This window comes from Sorex fumeus, unplaced genomic scaffold (assembly GCF_029834395.1).
Source record: "Sorex fumeus unplaced genomic scaffold, SorFum_2.1 ptg000032l, whole genome shotgun sequence".
Lineage (NCBI taxonomy): Eukaryota > Metazoa > Chordata > Mammalia > Eulipotyphla > Soricidae > Sorex > Sorex fumeus.
Genome location: NW_026606089.1, coordinates 9,482,304 through 9,500,940, shown reverse-complemented (window position 1 = coordinate 9,500,940; position 18,637 = coordinate 9,482,304). Strand labels below are relative to the sequence as shown.

The 18,637-nt window shown below is 39.4% G+C and overlaps 2 protein-coding genes across 4 annotated transcripts in view; one reads left to right on the top strand and one right to left on the bottom strand.

The window, feature by feature from the left end:
* SLC5A1 (solute carrier family 5 member 1) overlaps positions 1–5,256 on the top strand; it is a 66,710-nt gene extending 61,454 nt beyond the window's left edge. The window contains exons 13-15 of one of the 2 annotated variants that reach the window (XM_056116579.1): positions 992–1,207; positions 2,807–2,912; positions 5,042–5,256. In XM_056116579.1, the coding sequence (XP_055972554.1) occupies positions 992–1,207; positions 2,807–2,912; positions 5,042–5,256 (537 nt within the window). Of the gene's footprint in view, positions 1–991; positions 1,208–2,806; positions 2,913–5,038 lie in introns of both variants that reach the window. The other variant, XM_056116578.1, reaches the window with a different exon arrangement.
* A 10,267-nt stretch (positions 5,257–15,523) lies between these two features.
* LOC130025776 (solute carrier family 5 member 4) overlaps positions 15,524–18,637 on the bottom strand; it is a 38,459-nt gene continuing 35,345 nt past the window's right edge. The window contains exons 13-15 of one of the 2 annotated variants that reach the window (XM_056116586.1): positions 18,289–18,504; positions 16,673–16,775; positions 15,524–15,738 (exon numbers count right to left, since the gene is read on the bottom strand). In XM_056116586.1, coding sequence (XP_055972561.1) covers positions 15,524–15,738; positions 16,673–16,775; positions 18,289–18,504 — 534 coding nt within the window. Of the gene's footprint in view, positions 15,739–16,654; positions 16,776–18,288; positions 18,505–18,637 lie in introns of both variants that reach the window. The other variant, XM_056116587.1, reaches the window with a different exon arrangement.

The following is an 18,637-nucleotide window of genomic DNA, read 5'->3' as shown; positions in this document are numbered from 1 at the left end:
AACAGTTCCTGGGGCATTGCAAGAAATGACCTCCTAGCCAGGAGTGGACCCTGCTGGGTATAACTTAAAACAAATACAAAACAAATATAAAAGAAACAATGATTGAATGAAGAAGGGAACGTAGGAAGGAAGAAAAGGTTACCCTCTTCCCCAAATATCTGGGAAATTTGCTATGAATTATTTATAATAGGAAAACTCAAAATTTGATAAAAGACATCTAACATAATTTAATGTTTCAGGTTAAAAATAGAGACTTTGGGGTCAGAGAGACGTGATAGAACAGTGGAGAGCGCACTTGTCTTGCATGTGGCTGGCCTGGGTTCCATCCATGGCACCCATATGGTCCCCTGAATACTGCCAGGAGTGATTCCTGAGCATAGACCCAGGAGTAGCTCTGAGGACTGCTGTATTTGGCCCAAACACCCCAAAGACCTATTGTAAAAACAGTGATTTTGAATCTAGAAAAGGGACTCGTAAAGAAAACATTATGATTTTTATTTAAAAATTCTTTTGTCCTCTCTATACCCACATCAAATTTAATTTTACATATTCATTATTTCTTTGAGAAATACAAATTATTTTGCAAGTAATTGCACCTGAATGTGCATAAATATGAAGGGTTATGGTAGTAAGATCTTCAGACAAATTATTGAATGGTAGATTAAGATTATTTTCAAAGTTATGTAGAATTTTTAGAATTAGGGCTTTGAATTGACAGTCTGACTAGTTATTGTGCATATTATCTAGTTATTTTGTGAAACCTTATTTTACGATCCAGGTTAGAGCAGTCTGTGAAACTTGATAAACATGTTGACTTACCATTCCCAGTCATAGTCCAAACCACACTTCAGGTGGCTTGAATCTGTTATTTTGCTAACCTTTATGATGCTACCTCAGTATTTCAAGAAATACATAACTATTATGTATATTCATTGTTCAGTGTTTTGTATATTCAGTATTCATTAATGCAGTTTCCCCCCCCCCCCCACAGGGAGCCTTTTGGGGACTGATCTTAGGATTTCTGGTTGGAGTGTCCCGTATGATTGCCGAGTTTGCCTATGGTACAGGGAGCTGCATGGAGCCCAGCAACTGTCCCACGATTATTTGTGGTGTGCACTACTTGTACTTTGCCATCATCCTCTTTTCCGTTACTGTCATCGTCATCTTGATTGTGTCCCTTCTCACCAAGCCTATTCCAGATGTGCATGTGAGTATTTTTCTGGGGGATCAGTTTAGCCCTTGCTTTATGTTTATGCCACCATATACATGTTGGTTTCCCTGGGTTGAAATTAACATCTCACACTCACATGGCTATACCAACTTACATTTGTCATTGGTATCATAGAGAAATTATCTACTGAATAGGAAGCAACACATGCCAATTGTGTTACTAAGCATGTTTTTGTGGGAGTACATTTCTCAGTTCAGATATAGCTGTTTGTTCTCCCAATTTCATGGCCCAACACACAGGGATATTCTCTGAATCCTGGTCCCTAAGATGCCTTGCATCTCTGGTGCAAGGCAGTGAGATGATGTGAGTTAGCTTAGAGGTCCACCTGACAGGCATTCATGCATTAAGAAGGAACTTATATTTCTTCTAAATATAAGTTCTATTGCTTTTATAGCAATAGAACAACAATAATGTTTATTGACTGAACCTGTCATAGACTTTCTCTGTATTATACCAATGACCTCTGGATGCCTCTTCTTTATTTATCTTTATTATTATTACCATTATTTTGATTTAATTGAATCACCATGAACTACAGTTACAAAGCTTTCATTATTGAGTTTCAGTCATACAGTGATCGAACCCTCATCCCTCCACCAGTGCACATTGTCCAACATCAATGTCCCCAGTATCCCTCCCTGGCCCCGTCCACTCCTCCCCCTGCCTTTATGGCAGACAATATCCTTCTTACTTTCTATTTTGGGCATTATGGTTTGCAATACACATACTGAGATACATTACAATACACATACACATACACATACACATCATGTTTGGTTCTTTATCTACTTTCAACACATATCTCCCATACTGAGCAATCCCTCCAACCATCATTGACTTAGTGATCCCTTCTCTATCCCAGCTCATAAGGCAGACTTCCAACCATGAAGCAATCTTCCTGGTCCTTGTGTCTACTGTCCTTGAATGTTAGTCTCATATTATGTTATTTTATATTCTACAAATGAGTGAAGTCATTTTATGTTTGTCCCTCTCTTTCTGGATGACTCATCTTTAAAGTATGCCTAGAATCATACCTATCTCTATACTTCCTTTCGATGCAGAGAAAGCAAAATATAACACAAATGGGCATGAACATATTGCACTGAGACTAAGACGTGTTCAAGTTTCTGATTTTATATAAATAGAAACTGTACCTACAGTTGCTATATTAAATTGTTGATATTATACAGATTTGTCGGCCAACAAAAATACAAACCCATGACACACAAGTCTCAGCTTATAGTTGTCTAGTCTTGTTTCCTAGCATCTGTGCTAAAGAAACAAATTAATGTCATATGTGAGAAGAGGTTATCCAATTAAAACATATCTCTATTCAAGTCAATTTCTTAGCTCTGAAGACATGTAGAACATAGAAACTAGAGTACATCTGTGTGTAATGATATCTTTGTTCCCAACATACTTAGATATAATGCTGAGGATGGGAACTTTTCTCTGCACTCCTGTTGATGCTGAGAGGCCATGTTATTTTCCTTTCTCCATGTATGTCTGTTTGTTCTCCCAATTTATTGGCTCAACACACTGCTTTCTGCTAACTTGTTCTGCTTTTCTCCACAGCTCCATCGCTTATGTTGGAGCCTGCGTAACAGCAAAGAGGAACGTATTGACTTAGATGCGGGAGAGGAGGCGATCCAAGAAGCCCCAGAAGAGACGATTGAAATAGGTAATTTATAATTATTCCAAACCCCAAAATTGATCTCACAGCAGCATGGTAATTTTACTAAAGCTTTCAGTAAATGCCTTCATCAGCACTCAGGTCTCTCTTCAGGAAGGTTGAGAGGAGTAGGGGATGAGATGAATATGTTTTGTGAAGGTCACATTGAAGCCTGATCAAGTGAAGGGAGAGATGTAGAATCATTCCAGCTCCTCACCTATCATTGTTTACGGAACTCAGTTAAGAGTGGGTAAGAACTTTCTTACCCTTACTTGATTTGGGCATGACCAGAGAAAAGGGAAGGCTAAGATCTTTTGACATAATTTATGAACTGACAGTAGATGAAACTGACAGGAGATGAAACTGAAGCTATGGTCAGGTCTAGTGATATCACAGGGATGGACCAGAGGCTCTTTGTATCTTACAACTTATGTCACATCAGACATATAGAAAGATCAGTTTTTTAGGGCATATAATACAAAAATATCTAGTCAATCTTCAAGTTGTTCTATCCCTTAACTCTGTGTTGCAATGTTTCTTCCCCATGTGGAGGATAGTGGTGGATGTGTGACAGAGGTGAAGACTATGCTTTACCTGCCATATTTACAGACTCATCACTTCATCTATAGATGTGGCAGAACAGGTTCAGCAAGGCATACCATAGAATACTAGTGCTGGAAAAGCCCTTAAAAACTATTTGGTATTATAATCTCATTTTGCAGACATATAAAGATAATGAAGCCTAGTGAGGAAGAAACTTTTTCTGTGGTCCCAGTTTCAATGCATTCTGCCCTTTATCTCCACAGAGCTCTCATTCTGAAGCCTATGATTCAATTAAGTATTGGAAACACCTGGAGTCTCAGGTTTCTGTTTAGGGTTCTGGAAAGGCAATCATTTTCTGTCTTCCAGAGAGAAGATGGGTGTAAATATGCCCCCCACCTTGCCCTGTACTACTTTTTTCTCCAAAGTGCCTCCCTATCGAGTGATAATTGATTTGAGAAGTGCACACATGAGAACTGTTTGACTATTTCAATGTAGGAGAAGAAAACAGACTTTTGCAACAGAGCGCAGCCTTAAAAGAGAAGGATTGCATTCATCTGGGGGAACATACAGTAACAAAATAGGAGACTAACACCCAAGAATGGCTGAGATTAGTACCAGGAACTTTACTCCATGGCTCGGAGGCCAGCCACACATGCTAGGGGAAAAGGGGGCTCAGATAGAGAAGGGAGCACCAAATAAATGGTGTTGGGAGGATCCTCCCAGGATGGGAGAAGCATGCTGAAAGTAGATTATAGACCAAACATGATTGTCACACATTGGCTCTTTTTGCAAACCACAACACCCAATAGGAAAAAGAGAACAAAGGGGAATGCCCTGCCACAGAGGCAGGGTGTGATTGGGGGGATGGGGGGTGGGAGGGATACTGGGATCCGTGGTGGAGGGATGGGTATTTGATCATTGTATAATTGAAACCCAAGCACAAAAATTTGTAAGTCTACAACTGTACCTCATGATGTCTCACTAATAAAAATAGAAAAAATTAAAAAAAGAATTCCTTATATGAGAGATGAAAAAAAAAAGAGATGGTTGGGAGGCTGGAGCAATAGTACAGCGGGTAGGGTGTTTGCCTTGTGGCCCACCTGGGTTTGATTCCCAACATCCTATATGGTCCCCCGAGCACCACCAGGAGCAATTCCTGAGTGCAGAGCCAGGAGTAACCCCTGTGTATCATTGGGTGTGACCCAAAAAGCAAAAAAAGAGATTGTTGTAAAGAACCCCAATTTTCACTCAAGCAAGGATAATAACCAATGCCATTGGTTACATTTCTTTTTCCTAACCTACATTCTAGCTTGTTTCTGATTATTGTAAATCAAATGCATTTGTGTTGGGCAGGGTAGAGCTAAATCTCAATGTCATGGATCATGAGAACGTAGCTATTTTAACATAATCTTTTAAGAATTAACTTTACCCAAACATTTTGCATCATTTTCAGTTGCTGCAAGCAAGAAAATTGGAAAATGTCTGCAGAATGGCAGATGTCCAATGGCAGGGAATTTTCCCCCCAGAAACCTTTTCATGAGCTTCCTGCTTCTGTGTCAAATAATTGTTTTTATGCCTTTCCCTCAACATAGAAGATCCTGAGGAACAAAAAGGATGCTGCAGGCGAGCATATGACATGTTTTGTGGACTGGACCAGCAGAAGGGCCCCAAGATGACGAAGGAAGAGGAGGAAGCCATGAAGATGAAAATGACAGACACCTCTGAGAAGCCTTTGTGGCGGACGGTAGTGAACATCAACGGCATCATCCTGCTTGCTGTGGCTGTCTTCTGCCATGCATATTTTGCCTGAGTTCTTATTCTGCTGAAACTTGGACTGTTTACTCTGTCTCCTGTTAGTCCCATTATGTGATGTGCAAGGGCAATTAGCCAGTTGTATGTTTTGTCCAATTGATAAATGTGTACATGTGTAATTACATGCTAGCCAGAGAAAAATTATTTGACTGTTAACTTTTATGTATTTGAGGCCAGTATGAAGCAGTCAGTTGTAAATATTAAAACTGCATAAAGAGTTTATTCATTATATCCAAAAAAAAAATCAGACTAAGAAACAGAAGCTCAATATTGCCTAATGCAAGATAGTCTGAGGAAGATGTCCTGTGACAATAATTGTTTGGATTTCTTGAATATTTTTTCTTTATATTAGGGGCCATTTCTAGCAGTGCTCAGGTGTGATGACACTTGGTGGATACCCGGGCCACACATGGCAGTGCTCTGAGCACCGTATATTGCCAGGGCTCATATTCAGGGCTTCACAATGATAGGCATGTGTTCTATCATTTGAATCATAATATTCCCGGCACTTCCTTGAATATTCTTTAATCAAAGAATAAAATAATTCTTTTCAAGAGTTGTGATCTCTCTAATTCCTGTCATTTCCTCTATCTGACTTTGTCCTCCTCATTTTTCAATAAGAAAAATAATTTCTGCTCATCGTTTCCTTGTTAGGATTTTTCTTGACACAAGAGAGATAAATCTGATAAATGATGAATGAATGCAAGATTGATTGGATTCTTGTTATGGGCATTTGATTTTTGAAGTAGAATTGGATTCCCAGTATTTACCTCAAAGGTGTGATCCAACATCCAGTCTGGGACAGTGAAGAAAATTAATAATGTTGACATAAAGGAATTTTCTGGTCTTAAAAATATCCATGTGAGGGAACAGAGTGATAGTACAGGAGGTAGAGCATTTGCCTTGCATGCAGCTGATTCAAGTTCATTCCCTGGCATTCCATATGATCCCTTGAGCACCACCAATAGAAATTCCTGAATGCACTGCCAGGAACATTGCTGGCTGGGCACTCAGTATCCTTTCCCCTCACCAAAAAAAATGTCTATGTGATGACATTGAAGCTAATGGTATCTTCAAAGATGCCACGCCACTGTCTGAGCAAGTGAAAACAGAGATAGATAAATGGGACTATCTTAAACTAAGAAACTTCTGCACCTCCAAAGAAACAGTGACCAAAATACAAAGACAGTCTACAGAATGGGAAAAGATATTCGCCGAATACACATCTGACAAGGGGTTGATATCCAGGATATACAAAATACTGGTTAAACTCCACAAGAAGAAAACATCCAACCCCATCCAAAAATGGGGCAATGAAATGAACAGAAACTTTCTCAAAGAAATCCGAATGGCAAAAAAGCACATGAGAAAATGCTCTACATCATTAATCATCAGGGAGATGCAGATCAAAACCACAATGAGATACCATCTCACACCTCAGAGACAGGCCCACATTCAAAAGAACAAAAGCAACCGATGCTGGCGCAGATGTGGCGAGAAAGGGACACTCCTTCACTGTTGGTGGGAATGTCGACTGGTTCAGCCCTTCTGGAAAACAGTATGGACAATTCTCAAAAAATTAGAAATTGAGCTCCCATTTGACCCAGCAATACCACTCCTGGGAATATATCTCTGAGAGCCAAAAATGTATAGTCGAAGTGACATCTGCACTTGTTTGTTCATTGCAGCACTCTTTACAATAGCCAGAAACTGGAAGAAACCTGAATGCCCAAGAACAGATGACTGGTTAAAGAAACTTTGGTACATCTACACAATGGAGTACTATGTAGCTGTTAAAAAAGATGAAGTCATGAAATTTACATACAAGTGGTACAACATGGAAAGCATCATGCTAAGCAAAATGAGTCAGAGAGGGACAGACATAGAAAGATTGCATTCATCTGGGGGACATAAAGTAACAAAATATGAGATTAATACCCAAGAATAGCTGAGATCAGCACCAGGAGGATTACTCCATAGCTTAGTGGCCAGTCGGGCATTCTAGAGGAAAGGGCAGCTCAGATAGAGAAGGGAACACCAAATAAAGGGTGTTTGGAGGATCCTCCCAGGAGGGGAGATGCATGTCGCAAGTGGACTATGGACTGAACATGTTTGCCACTCAAAGCCTCTTTTGCAGACCACAACACCCAAAAGGAGAGAGAGAACAAAGGGGATTGCCCTGCCACAGAGGCGGGGGGTGGGGGGTGGGAGGATGGGGGTGAGGGGGATATTATCCATGGTGGTGGAAAATGGGCACTGGTGGAGGGATGGGTATCTGATCATTGTATAATCAAACCCAAGCACAAAAAATTGTAAATCTATGACTGTACCTCATGGTGTTTCACTAATAAAAAAAAATTTAAAAAAAATGTCTATGTGAAAGAAAAAGTTCATGTGAGTACCTTGAATTTGGGATTTCATATGTTTTTTTTTAAATTATTCCTGGAATGTCTTAGATAGTATATTTGTGGATCTGATATGAACCATGAATAATATATCATTTAGAAAGAACTGTTTTTTAAAAATGTAAGTATGGCCCTTGGTTAACCTTTTCTTATGACTATACACAAAGTATACAATCTGGAGGCTAAAATCAATTAGAATGCATTTTCCAGAGGCTTCTGTTCTCATGGTATAAATGTATACATTCAGGTAGAGAAATTGATTCTCTGTCACAACATAAAGCAAATGAATTTTTTTTGTTGATATCTCTCATTTCAAAGTGGCTACCTTACCTAAAATAGTAAAGTAGTTCCTCCTCCTGGTGAACTCACATAATCACAAAACTTTTTTTTTCTTTTATGGGTCTTAATTGGAGTTAAACTGTCTAAGATTAGGTAGGATAGAATGTGTTTAGGATCAACACTTGTAGATGAGCCACGTGTGTTTCTTGTTGAATCTGATTTCTAGGGGAAAATGTAAATGAATCTAAAATTTTAAATGTATTTAAATAGTTTTAAATTTTTATTTAAATTTAAATTAAAGTCAAATTTAATTAAAAAGTTAATGAATTAAATTTAATTGCCTCTATGAAATTCCAATTACCAATAATTCCCCTGAAATTAAGAAAAAGCCCTGATTTAGAAGAGAATGATTTTAGGCTTACCAAGAGACTGATTAAGGTTGCAAGGATGACTTGTCCTTAGGTAAGGAAGGAAACTCCAGGCCCTGATGTGGCCTCATATTCTTCTTTAGTTTGTTAAAAGTTATTATGTTTAGCATTACTCTAGTACTCAATTTTGAGTGGAGTCTATGAGGTTTTAATGGGAGTTTTTGGAGGATAAATGGAGAGAGGATTGAAAGTTGGTAGATAGAAAAAGGATACCAGGCATCTAGATTATCCAGCGTTCAATTTCTGCATTGTCAAGAATTCACTGTGTATATTGTAGTAAACTATTTTGTCTCAATTTGTATTTCCTTGAAATATTTGGACCTTTGGTACTTATAGCATCCACCCTCTTTTGGTAGTGAAAAGGCCACCTTGAAAAGGAATTGGGATGAAAGATACCATATAGATGGTATTTAAGTTGCATTTAGTCCTATAAATTAAAATGTACTACCTTGACAGATGTGTATTCAAAAAATAAATTACGAAAGGCCGTACGGCTCTCTCTCTCACTGCCTGCATTCGGTGGTCTTGTGTCTCTTCCCCAACCTCGGGATGGCCAATGATAAAGGGAGGACGAAGGAGGGAACGAGGGCCAGGCTGGTTTGTATCAATTGCAGTTTATTCCAATCTCATCTCCATTCTCCTCTGATTCTCCCTCTGCTTCTGCCTCCTCTGGATCCTCCTTCCCTGGTCCCCCTCATCCTCCTCTTGGGTCCTGCTCCCTTCATACTTCTCCTTCCTACTCTGCTTCCCCTTCTACCTCATTCTCCTTTTGGATGCCCCTAGCCCACTCTTACAGTCTTAGTTAAATCCCAAAGTATCAGGGGTTGGGGTTTGCATATAGGTGTGGTCATACAATCAAAGAAGTAAAATCCTTCCCTCAGGAGAAGCTTCTTCTAGGCAGATTCTCATTCTGCAGTGCGACCCACCCAAGAGCAAAATCCCATGGGAGTGTTTCTCCTCTCCTTGTCAAACAAACATATACACATTCATAATTTTGTATGAACACAGTAAGAGATATATTGAGCTTATAGGATTGCTCTCCTGGGGCCATTTCGCTATAGATCTCAGACTACAGTGCTCAGGTCAGATTAGTTTTTCCTAATCCTAGCAAGGTCCTAATCTCATTGTTACTTTTTGGATCATGACAGCATTTTTCCATGACCATGCTCTTAACATAGTTAAGTATTGTGGCTCTTTGGCCTGGCCCATTTCGATGCCAGGGACCCAGATTGCCCTGGGTCTATTCAGTCCCTTATTGGTACCCTGCTTTTGGAATGCTAGGAACTAAGGGCAACAGAGGCTGAGAAAGCAGATGCCCGAGAGTGAAAATTATTTGGAGTCAATTAACTCCCAAGTTACAAGAGCATAGTATTAATTGTCTTCCTGTGTCTATACAAAAAGGACATTACTTTAGTAAACTATTCAAAGACATAAGAAGAGGACACTCATGCATGCAAGTCAAGTGTCCTTAGAAGGATCTGACCTTACAAGTTAACAGAGTCTGATTAGGGGAAAAAAGGTGATAGACCGCTTGGGGAAGAGAGCACAGAGCAGTTACAGATAATCACAGAGGAATGGGAGTGACTTAGGATGGTGACTGTGATGGGTTTAACCTGATAAACCTAAGCTCCCTGTAGCAAGGGAGAAAGGACAAACCAATGTTATCCTACAGAAAAAAATAAATAAAAATATTAAAAACATAACATTATGATCTATTCTCTAGAGATCCTGCTAAATAGTGAACGTGTCTGTGGTGGATTATACTTGACACAAGTTATGATTAGAAAGAAGGAGCTGGGGAACTTGGAATAGAATCTAGAAACTTGAAAACATTTTTTAGTCTAGCAAAGTTTGGAGATAATTTCTTCAAAAATTCTGGTAAATTTGGACAAACTGAAGAACTAAAATTTTGGTAACTAGGCACCAAGAAGTGATAAACTAAATGTATTTGATCTATCTTGTGACAGAGTGTCAATTTCTCTACCTAAAGGTCTGCATTTATACCATGAAGAACAGTTAGGATAATTTGAGGGGTATGGAGAAAGTGAATTTTTTCCTGATTATAGTTCCAGATGGTCATTCCGTTGAGTGTGAATGGAGCGTCAAGAACGAGGCTGTTTCTCATAACCATTGTCTTCATAAGATTCAGCTGTAGTCTGACCTTTCCACACTCACGGTCGAAGTCGGCCAGCGTTTGTGCCACTTGGCTAATGTTTGGTGTTATTAGAACAATGTCATCAGCAAAGTGGAGGTGGTGTAGTTGCCGACTGTCTATCTTCACTCCCATTCCTTCCCATTCCATTCATCGCATGATGTTCTCGAGGGTGGCACTGAAGAGTTTCGGTGAAATGGTATCACCCTGCCGAACCCCTCTCTTGACGTCAATGATTACTTCTTTGTAGAATGGTGAGATCCTGGTAATGAATCTGTAATACAGCTCACGGAGGATCCTGATGTATTGAGTTTGAATGCCCTGATTGGCTAGGGCTTCAATGACCGCTTCCATCTCAACAGAATCAAAGGCCTTCTTTAAATCAATGAATGTTAGACAGAACGGCATCTTGAACTCCTGAGAAAACTCAGTGAGCTTGGTTATTGTGTGGATATGGTCGATGGTGCTGAATCCTTTACAGAACCCGGCTTGCTCGCATAGTTGTCCTTCATCTAGTGTTCTGCCAATCCTATTCAGGATGACTTGAGTGAACAGCTTGTAGATGACAGACAATAGGCAGATTGGGTGATAGTTGCCAATGTCGTGGATGTCTCCCTTCTTGTATAGTAGTACAGTCCTGCTGGTTTTCCATTGGGACAGAACCTTGTCTTCAGATAGGTAGCGTGTGAAGAGCGAGCCAGCGTATTGATGAGTGCTGACGGGAGGTTCTTCAGGTGTTCAGGTCTGACTTTGTCTGGGCTGGGTGCTGTTCATTTCTTAACCGATGAAATGGTGTGTAGGATTTCAGAAGGGAGAACATTGGGAACGGCATATCTGTCCTGTGGAATTTGGCATGTGGGCAGGTGGACATGGCTATCGAAGAGATCTGAGTAGAAGTCATGGATAATCTTCTCCATTGACCTTCTGGAAGATGTGATAGATCCATCAGGACATCAGAGTGCAGTCACCTTGGTCTTGTAGTTGGCGAAGGACAGGCAGGCATTATGAATGCTTTTCCTGGCTTCTGCCGCATCTACCAGCACTTCTGCTCTTCTCTCTTTGAGGTCTTCCTTGATCTCATCTCTGCACTGCTGTGCGAGCTCAAGAGAATGACCATCTCCGAATGCAACAGTTACATGTACCTAGGTTGAGAAGTCAACATGACAAATGACCTGGCACCTGAGTTGCGCAGGAGGAAAAGAGTGGCTTGAAACGCCTTCAAGAGCGTCGAAGAAATAGCTAAGAGGACGAAGGACCTCTGGCTCCAGGCACATCTCTTTGATTCCACTGTTCTTCCTGCATTAACATACGCCTCAGAGACCTGGGCCCTATGGCAAACAGAATGAGAATGCTATTCGGTCTCCCAAAGAGGAATTGAAAGAGCTATGTTTGGTGTATCACGTTTCACTCAAATGAGAGAAAGAATCTGGAGTTCCAACCTCCGTTGACGATCAAGAATCAGGGACGCAGTCTCATTTTCCAAGGCGTCAAAAATCAGATGGGCTGGGCACGTAATGAGATTTGGAGATGACCGCTGGACTAAAGGCATTACCAACTGGATTCCATTGGATGTCAAAAGATCGTGTGGCCGCCCACCTACCAGATGGTCAAACTTCTTCATCAAGATACTGGATGATCAGTTTGAGGCTCTTCGTGTTCCTAGAATGAACAGACGCCATTGGGCTACACTAGCACGTGACAGAGACAAACGTAGACATTACTGGTGCCTGCTCGAGCAAATTGACAATTAACGGGAAGTCAAGTGATAGTTTCAGATAAATATATTTATAAGAATCAAATAAATTCTAATTCACATTTAATGCCACCACCATTCTGCATAGCAGCACTGTCAGGGAGTTGTTGATTGAGTATTTGTTTTTGTTTGAGGTGACACTAGGCGATGCTTAGGGCTTACTCCTAGCTCTGCAATCAGGAATGACTTATGGGTAGCTCGGGAAGTCGAAACCTGGTTGGAAGCTAGGCCCTTACCTGAGGTACTATTTCTCCAGCTCTGGGTATGTACTCTTTAAATATGCAAGTCTAATTTCTCTAACAAAATTTCCTAGTTAAACTTGTGGAAAAAAATAATTCGCTTCCCTCAGCACTTCATCACCCTCTGACCCATTAGTAGTGATGAATTTCCTGTGATCATGGATTGGATAGGAGCAAAGTAGGGTCCTGTCAATCAGCCAGGCCCCTGGTGTTCACACAGTAGATGCCACAATACCCCTCTGGTTCAGTGGGACCCTGCGGGCTGTGCCACTGGCCCCTACCAGGTAGGGCACTCGGGGTTGGGCTTCAGCAGCTGAGTAGCTGCAGCAGTAGGACACGCTTGCCCGAGGATCCCGGGTCATTGGGGTGAAGACTGAGCGGGGTCCGGGTCATAGGGACTTTTTTTTTTATAATTTATTTATTGAATTGCTGTGGGAAAAGTTACAAAGCTTTCAGGTTTAGGTCTCAGTCATGCAAATATCAATCACATTTCCCTTTACCAATACTTATTTTTCACCACGAAGAACCCCAATAAACCCCCCTTCCAATGCCTGTGAGGTAGATGAATTCTAGTTAACACTCTATCTACTTTGACTAGCTTCATTGTTTCGATGAAAGTTGCACCATCATTATTTAGAGTTTACCCCCCCCCCCCCCAATCAGACATGCTGAAAAAGCATTGTGAAATGATTTGCTTTCTACAGCTAGGTTCAAGTATTAAATGATGTCGCGGCCGCTGCACGGTTTTGGATTTCTGCTATTTTACTTTTTAACCCTGGAAGTATTTCTACTGAGAGTCAGATAATTAAGTCAGATAATTAGTTCCTGTGCTCTGGAGTCATGGCCGTGCCGGAGAGCCGCTCGTGGGGGGCAACTGGTGACATCGGTAGGGCGTGAAGGACGGGCTGGAACGCCCCCCTTCCCATGAGGTTTTAGTCGCCCCCTCACCCCCAGCTCATACCTGCTGTCACAGGGACGGTTTTGCCGAGCCTCCAGCCTGGCCACCAACCGGGTCCATGTGTGATTCCTTGAGCCTTGGGCCACTGCTACCCGCTGCCACCTGCAGTCACATCCCTTGTTTGGAACACCTTAAATAAGTGGGCTTTATGGTATATGGATTATATCTTAATATTTCTTAAATGTTTTAATGGCTTGATATGGCACCATTGAGTGGGGGGACAACATTATTTAAGGCTTAAGCCTTTTCGTTTTCGTGGTGGTTTCTTTTGCTATACAAAGATTTTTGTTTTGAGATTTCCCATCGATTTGTTCCCCTTTCCTTTGCCTTTAGAATTGTGGCTCCAATGAGCGTCTCTGGGTCTCTGGGACAGATGCCCAGGAATGCATCACCTGTAATTACTTCTGGGTGCGTTATGGTGTCAGGCCTTCCTTACATGTCTTTAACTCATATTTAATTGTTTTTTATCACTTGAGCTATCTCTCTGGTGCTTAAAAACGTGCCTTTGAAAATTATGTGTCATAGTGTATAGAGCAGTCATTCAGAGTGTCAATAAATATCAAGTGACACATATTAAAGTAATGATTCTAATCAATTAGTTAGCAAATCAATTTATCTTGTATTAATCCAGGTAAAATGATTAGATATATAGACCTATTATTTTAATAGAAATAGAGTAATGAGAATATATAAGATTAGGTCATGGTAAATTGTCGTACAACAGAAGTAGGTCTACAGAACTGAGCTTTCCAGCTTTTGTTGGGGAGACAGACAGTGAGTAGAAGGAGTCCCTGGGATGCTGGTGGAGATAAGTGAATATTCTTTTTTTTTTCACATTAAATTTTTTTTTAAATTGAATTACCGTGAGATACAGTTACAAAGCTTTCATGTTTGAGTTTCACTCATACAATGATTGAACACCCATACCTCCCCAGTGTACAGTTTTCACCACTAATTTCCCCAGTATCTCCCCCCGCCATCCCAACCCCTCCCCTGCCTTTATGGCAGACAATTTCCCCCATACACTCTCTCTACTTTTGCGCATTATGGTTTGCAATATAGATACATAGAGGCTATCACATTAGGTTCTTTATCTACTTTCAACACACATCTCCCATCCTGAATGATCCCTCCAAACGTCATTGACTCAGTGATCCCTTCTCTATCCCAGCTGCCTTTTCCCCCAGCTCATGAGGCAGGCTTCCAATCATGGAGCAATATTCTTGGCACTTGTCTCTATTGTCCTTGGGTGTCAGTCTCATATTATGTTATTTTATAATCCAAAAATGAGTGTAGTCATTCTTCCTGTCCCTCTCTTTCTGACTCATTTTGGGAAATGAATATTCTGTTAGCGGATGTGGAGTTGGACCAAGATGCATGAAATTATCATGAACAATATTGTAAATCACTGTGCCTCCAAGAAACGGAAAGTAACACTGAATATTTTGAAAACACTGAACGGTACACCTTAAATAAGTGGGCTTTATGGTATATGGATTATATCTTAATAGTTCTTAAATGTTTTAATGGCTTGATATGGCACCATTGAGTGGGGGGACAACATTATTTAAGGCTTAAGCTAATAATTTACTGTGAATTCATAAAAAAATGAGAATTTTCTACTCATTTACCCAACTTCACCTATTAGCACATGCTTTTATTTTTTCAAATCTTTGAAGTCAAGGAGGTGGTTACAGGGGAGTACTTTATAGATGAGGCAGTACTATGTGAGGCAGAAGAATTGAGAGACATTTTAAAAGGTAAAACCTCTAAAAGTTTCAGATAACAAGAATGAGGTAGAGAGTTATTAAACATTATAGACCTAGTGCTCTTAGATAACATGCACATATATAGCAATCTCACTGACTTGTGAACGATTCTTTTTATTTCCTGACACAAAGGAACAACAAAGGCAAAAAATCAGATGAAGTCATGTCATTAGATAAAATCACCAATGGCTTATCTCTGTTATACAGCACAGTAAATTATAAAAGTGAAAAATTTATAAAATGTTCTTTTGCTAAAAGATAGTCCTGTGAGTCAGACACAGTTTATGCATAATATCCGTGGAAAAAGACGGCCACCGCCAGGAGGAGTATGGCATTAATGTTCACTACTGTCTTCCATAAGGGCTTCTCCGATGTGTCTGTCAATTTCTGCATCTGAGCTTCTTTTTCCTCTTTGGTCAGCTTGGGACCTTTCTTTGGTAGACCACAGAATAAGTCATACGCCTTCCTGCAACAGCTACGATTATCCTCAGAATTATCTGGCATAAAGACAGAGAAGCACATCGTCACAAAATACAGGAAACAAAGCTCCTTCCAATGTGGTATGGATGATTCAAGAATGATTAGAACCATGTCTAAGCACGAAGAGAATTCCTCAGAAAAATGTACATAAGTTTGATGATATAAAAGAAAAAAACTTTACAAGGCATAAGTTCAATAAACAGAGTAGTAACTAATGAACTGGTAGAAAGTGGCAGACTGTACAAATATACAAAGGATTTAATTTTCTCCAGGCTCTGCACTCAGAAGTCATTCCTTAGATTTCTCCTCCTTCTCCTCCTCCTCTTCTTGTCAATTTGTTTCTATGTACTGTTGCAAAGAGCCCAGCAAAGACGATACAACTAGTAAGAGAACATTGGAAGGAACATGAATGATAGGCAAATGCTTATATGTGCAATTTGATGCAATAAGACATTTGTTTTTAAGTGCCCCAAACTATACAGAAGACTGTAGGGTACCATATGGGATCCAGAAGTTGAACCCTGTTGGCCACGTGCATAGCAAGAACCCTAGCCTCTGTGCTATTTCTCAGGACCCCCAAATAATTTGGAGAAAAAATGGTTTATACCCTTTCTTATAATCAAGATATGTATTTAAAACATTTACTATGAGAAGATGATCACGAGAAGTTGGAATTTGTTTTTGCTTCCCTCAGAATTGATACACAGATTCATAGATGGGTGATGGATGCATGAAGAGAAAGATGAATAGATCAAATGAATAGATGTCATATATAACAAATTGTCTTGGTTCTTGAGAAGGTAAGTAGAATTCATTTGTCAGGACAGTAATGAAAACTAGTGGTTAACAAGTGTTAAAAAACCCTAAACTTGGGGAAATAAACTTTCATAAAAAAGGAAAAAACCACTAATCCAGTTCATACATGAAAACTACAAGGAAACCTGGTATTACCATCATTGTCTTCCTCTTCATTGTCTTCTTCTATTTTCTCATCTGCATCTAAGTCAATTCGTTTCTCTGTACTGTTCCGAAGAGCCCAGCAAAGACGATACAACTAGCAAGAGATTATTGGAAGAAAAATAAACAATAGGCAAATGCTTATAATAAGTGCAATTTGATGCAATAATACATTTGTTTTTAAGTGTTCCAAGATATGTTCCAAGAATGTTTTATATTCTTCGGGCTAAAAACTTTAATAGGTTAAATCTCCTACTTCTGGATTTACGATGTACTGAAAGTCAAAGATGTAAGTATATTATTGTCTGACTTTACCAATTGTCCACATTCAATTGCTATTAGCTTCAATATTTTAACTTTCACTTTACATAGTGGTTACTTTCATAACTTTAAAAATATTTTCTTAAGAGCATTTTAAAATTAAATTTTATTTTTTTATTTTTTAATGAATCAATGTGATTAAAATCATTCATTTTAATGAATCACCATGTTTCATTGTGTTTAATGAAATACAAACTTTCATGCTTATGTTTCAATCGTACAATGATCGAGTACCCATTCCTCCACCATTGCCCATTCTCCACCACCAATGTTCCCAGTGTCCCTCCCACTCCCCTATCACCCCCACCATACCCTCCCTGTCCCTGTGGTGGGTGGATTCTCTTTTACTCCCTCTCTCCTTTAGGGTTTTGTGGTCTTCAATGCAGATATTAAGTGGCCATCATGTTTGGTCTATAGTCTACTTGAGCTATCATTTTTAAATAGTGTGTATGTACTATTACTGAGTTTTGCTAGTAATCTATACTTTTCCCTGCTCACTTTTAATGTTTTTAAAAATTTACTGCTATTTTAAAACTCTTACTTTCTAGCCTTGTTCCCAAACGATTGTCCTCAGATATTTTTCTTTACTGCACTGTTAGGTTTAGTCCAAAATACTATTAGTGATTTTCTCTGAAATGATTACTGAGTTTTTTGGAAATTTCAAATTTCATAGTATATTAATCACTGTATCACTGTCCTCTCATTGTTCATCAATTTGCTCGAGCAGGCACTAGTAACGTCTCCATTGTGAGACTTGTTACTGTTTTTAGCATATCGAATATTAATAAATTAGCTAAATTGTACCACTGATCCTTCAGACTTTCTACCTAAGAATTAATAATAAATTATTGTTATTGATAGTCTTGGCATAAAGTTTGACATTCTTATTTATTTCTTTGGAATCTATGTTTGTTGTTAAACTAGATGTGTCTCTAGTGTTGTTTAATGAACTTCTAATGGCTAATATAAATATTTATCAATCACGGTGATATATCTTAGGTAAGTAATCTACTCTGTGATTCAGGTTTTTCATTTTCACAGGTCACTTAATAATATCTAAATTACTTGCTATTGTAAAATATGTCTTGTTTTCAATTTTTCTGTATCTGCTCCTCTAAAATCAGGTGGTTTAAAAAGAATCTGTGTGACAGGATTGTACTATATATGAAATTTTACTTTATAACTCTTTTAGTGCTATGATTACTTTGCTTGGGCTTCGACACTAGTTGCCTTAGAAAGCAAAGAACCCTTAATTTAAAACAAGCACAAATCTGTTACTCATTACTCACATGGACATCAGGGATGGGTTTCGTTAACAGAGAAATTCCGAGGACAACCACTGAGGTTATGAAAGAAAGAATGATAGCAAAATAGAGATAGTGCACTCCACAAATGATCTTGGGGCAGTTACTAGGAGCTAAGCAACTCCCTGTTCCATAGGCAAACTCCATTATCATACGAATAAGGCCTATCACAAATCCAACCATTAGACCCCAGAAGGCTCCCTGAAAAAGAAACAAGAATAAAATTAGAGTATTTGAAAAATATTAGACGCTCATTCAAATGTGTCATGTTATTCTTCTACTGTTTATCTGCCAACATCAGAGCAACGAATCTGCAGGACAAGATTACCAAAAC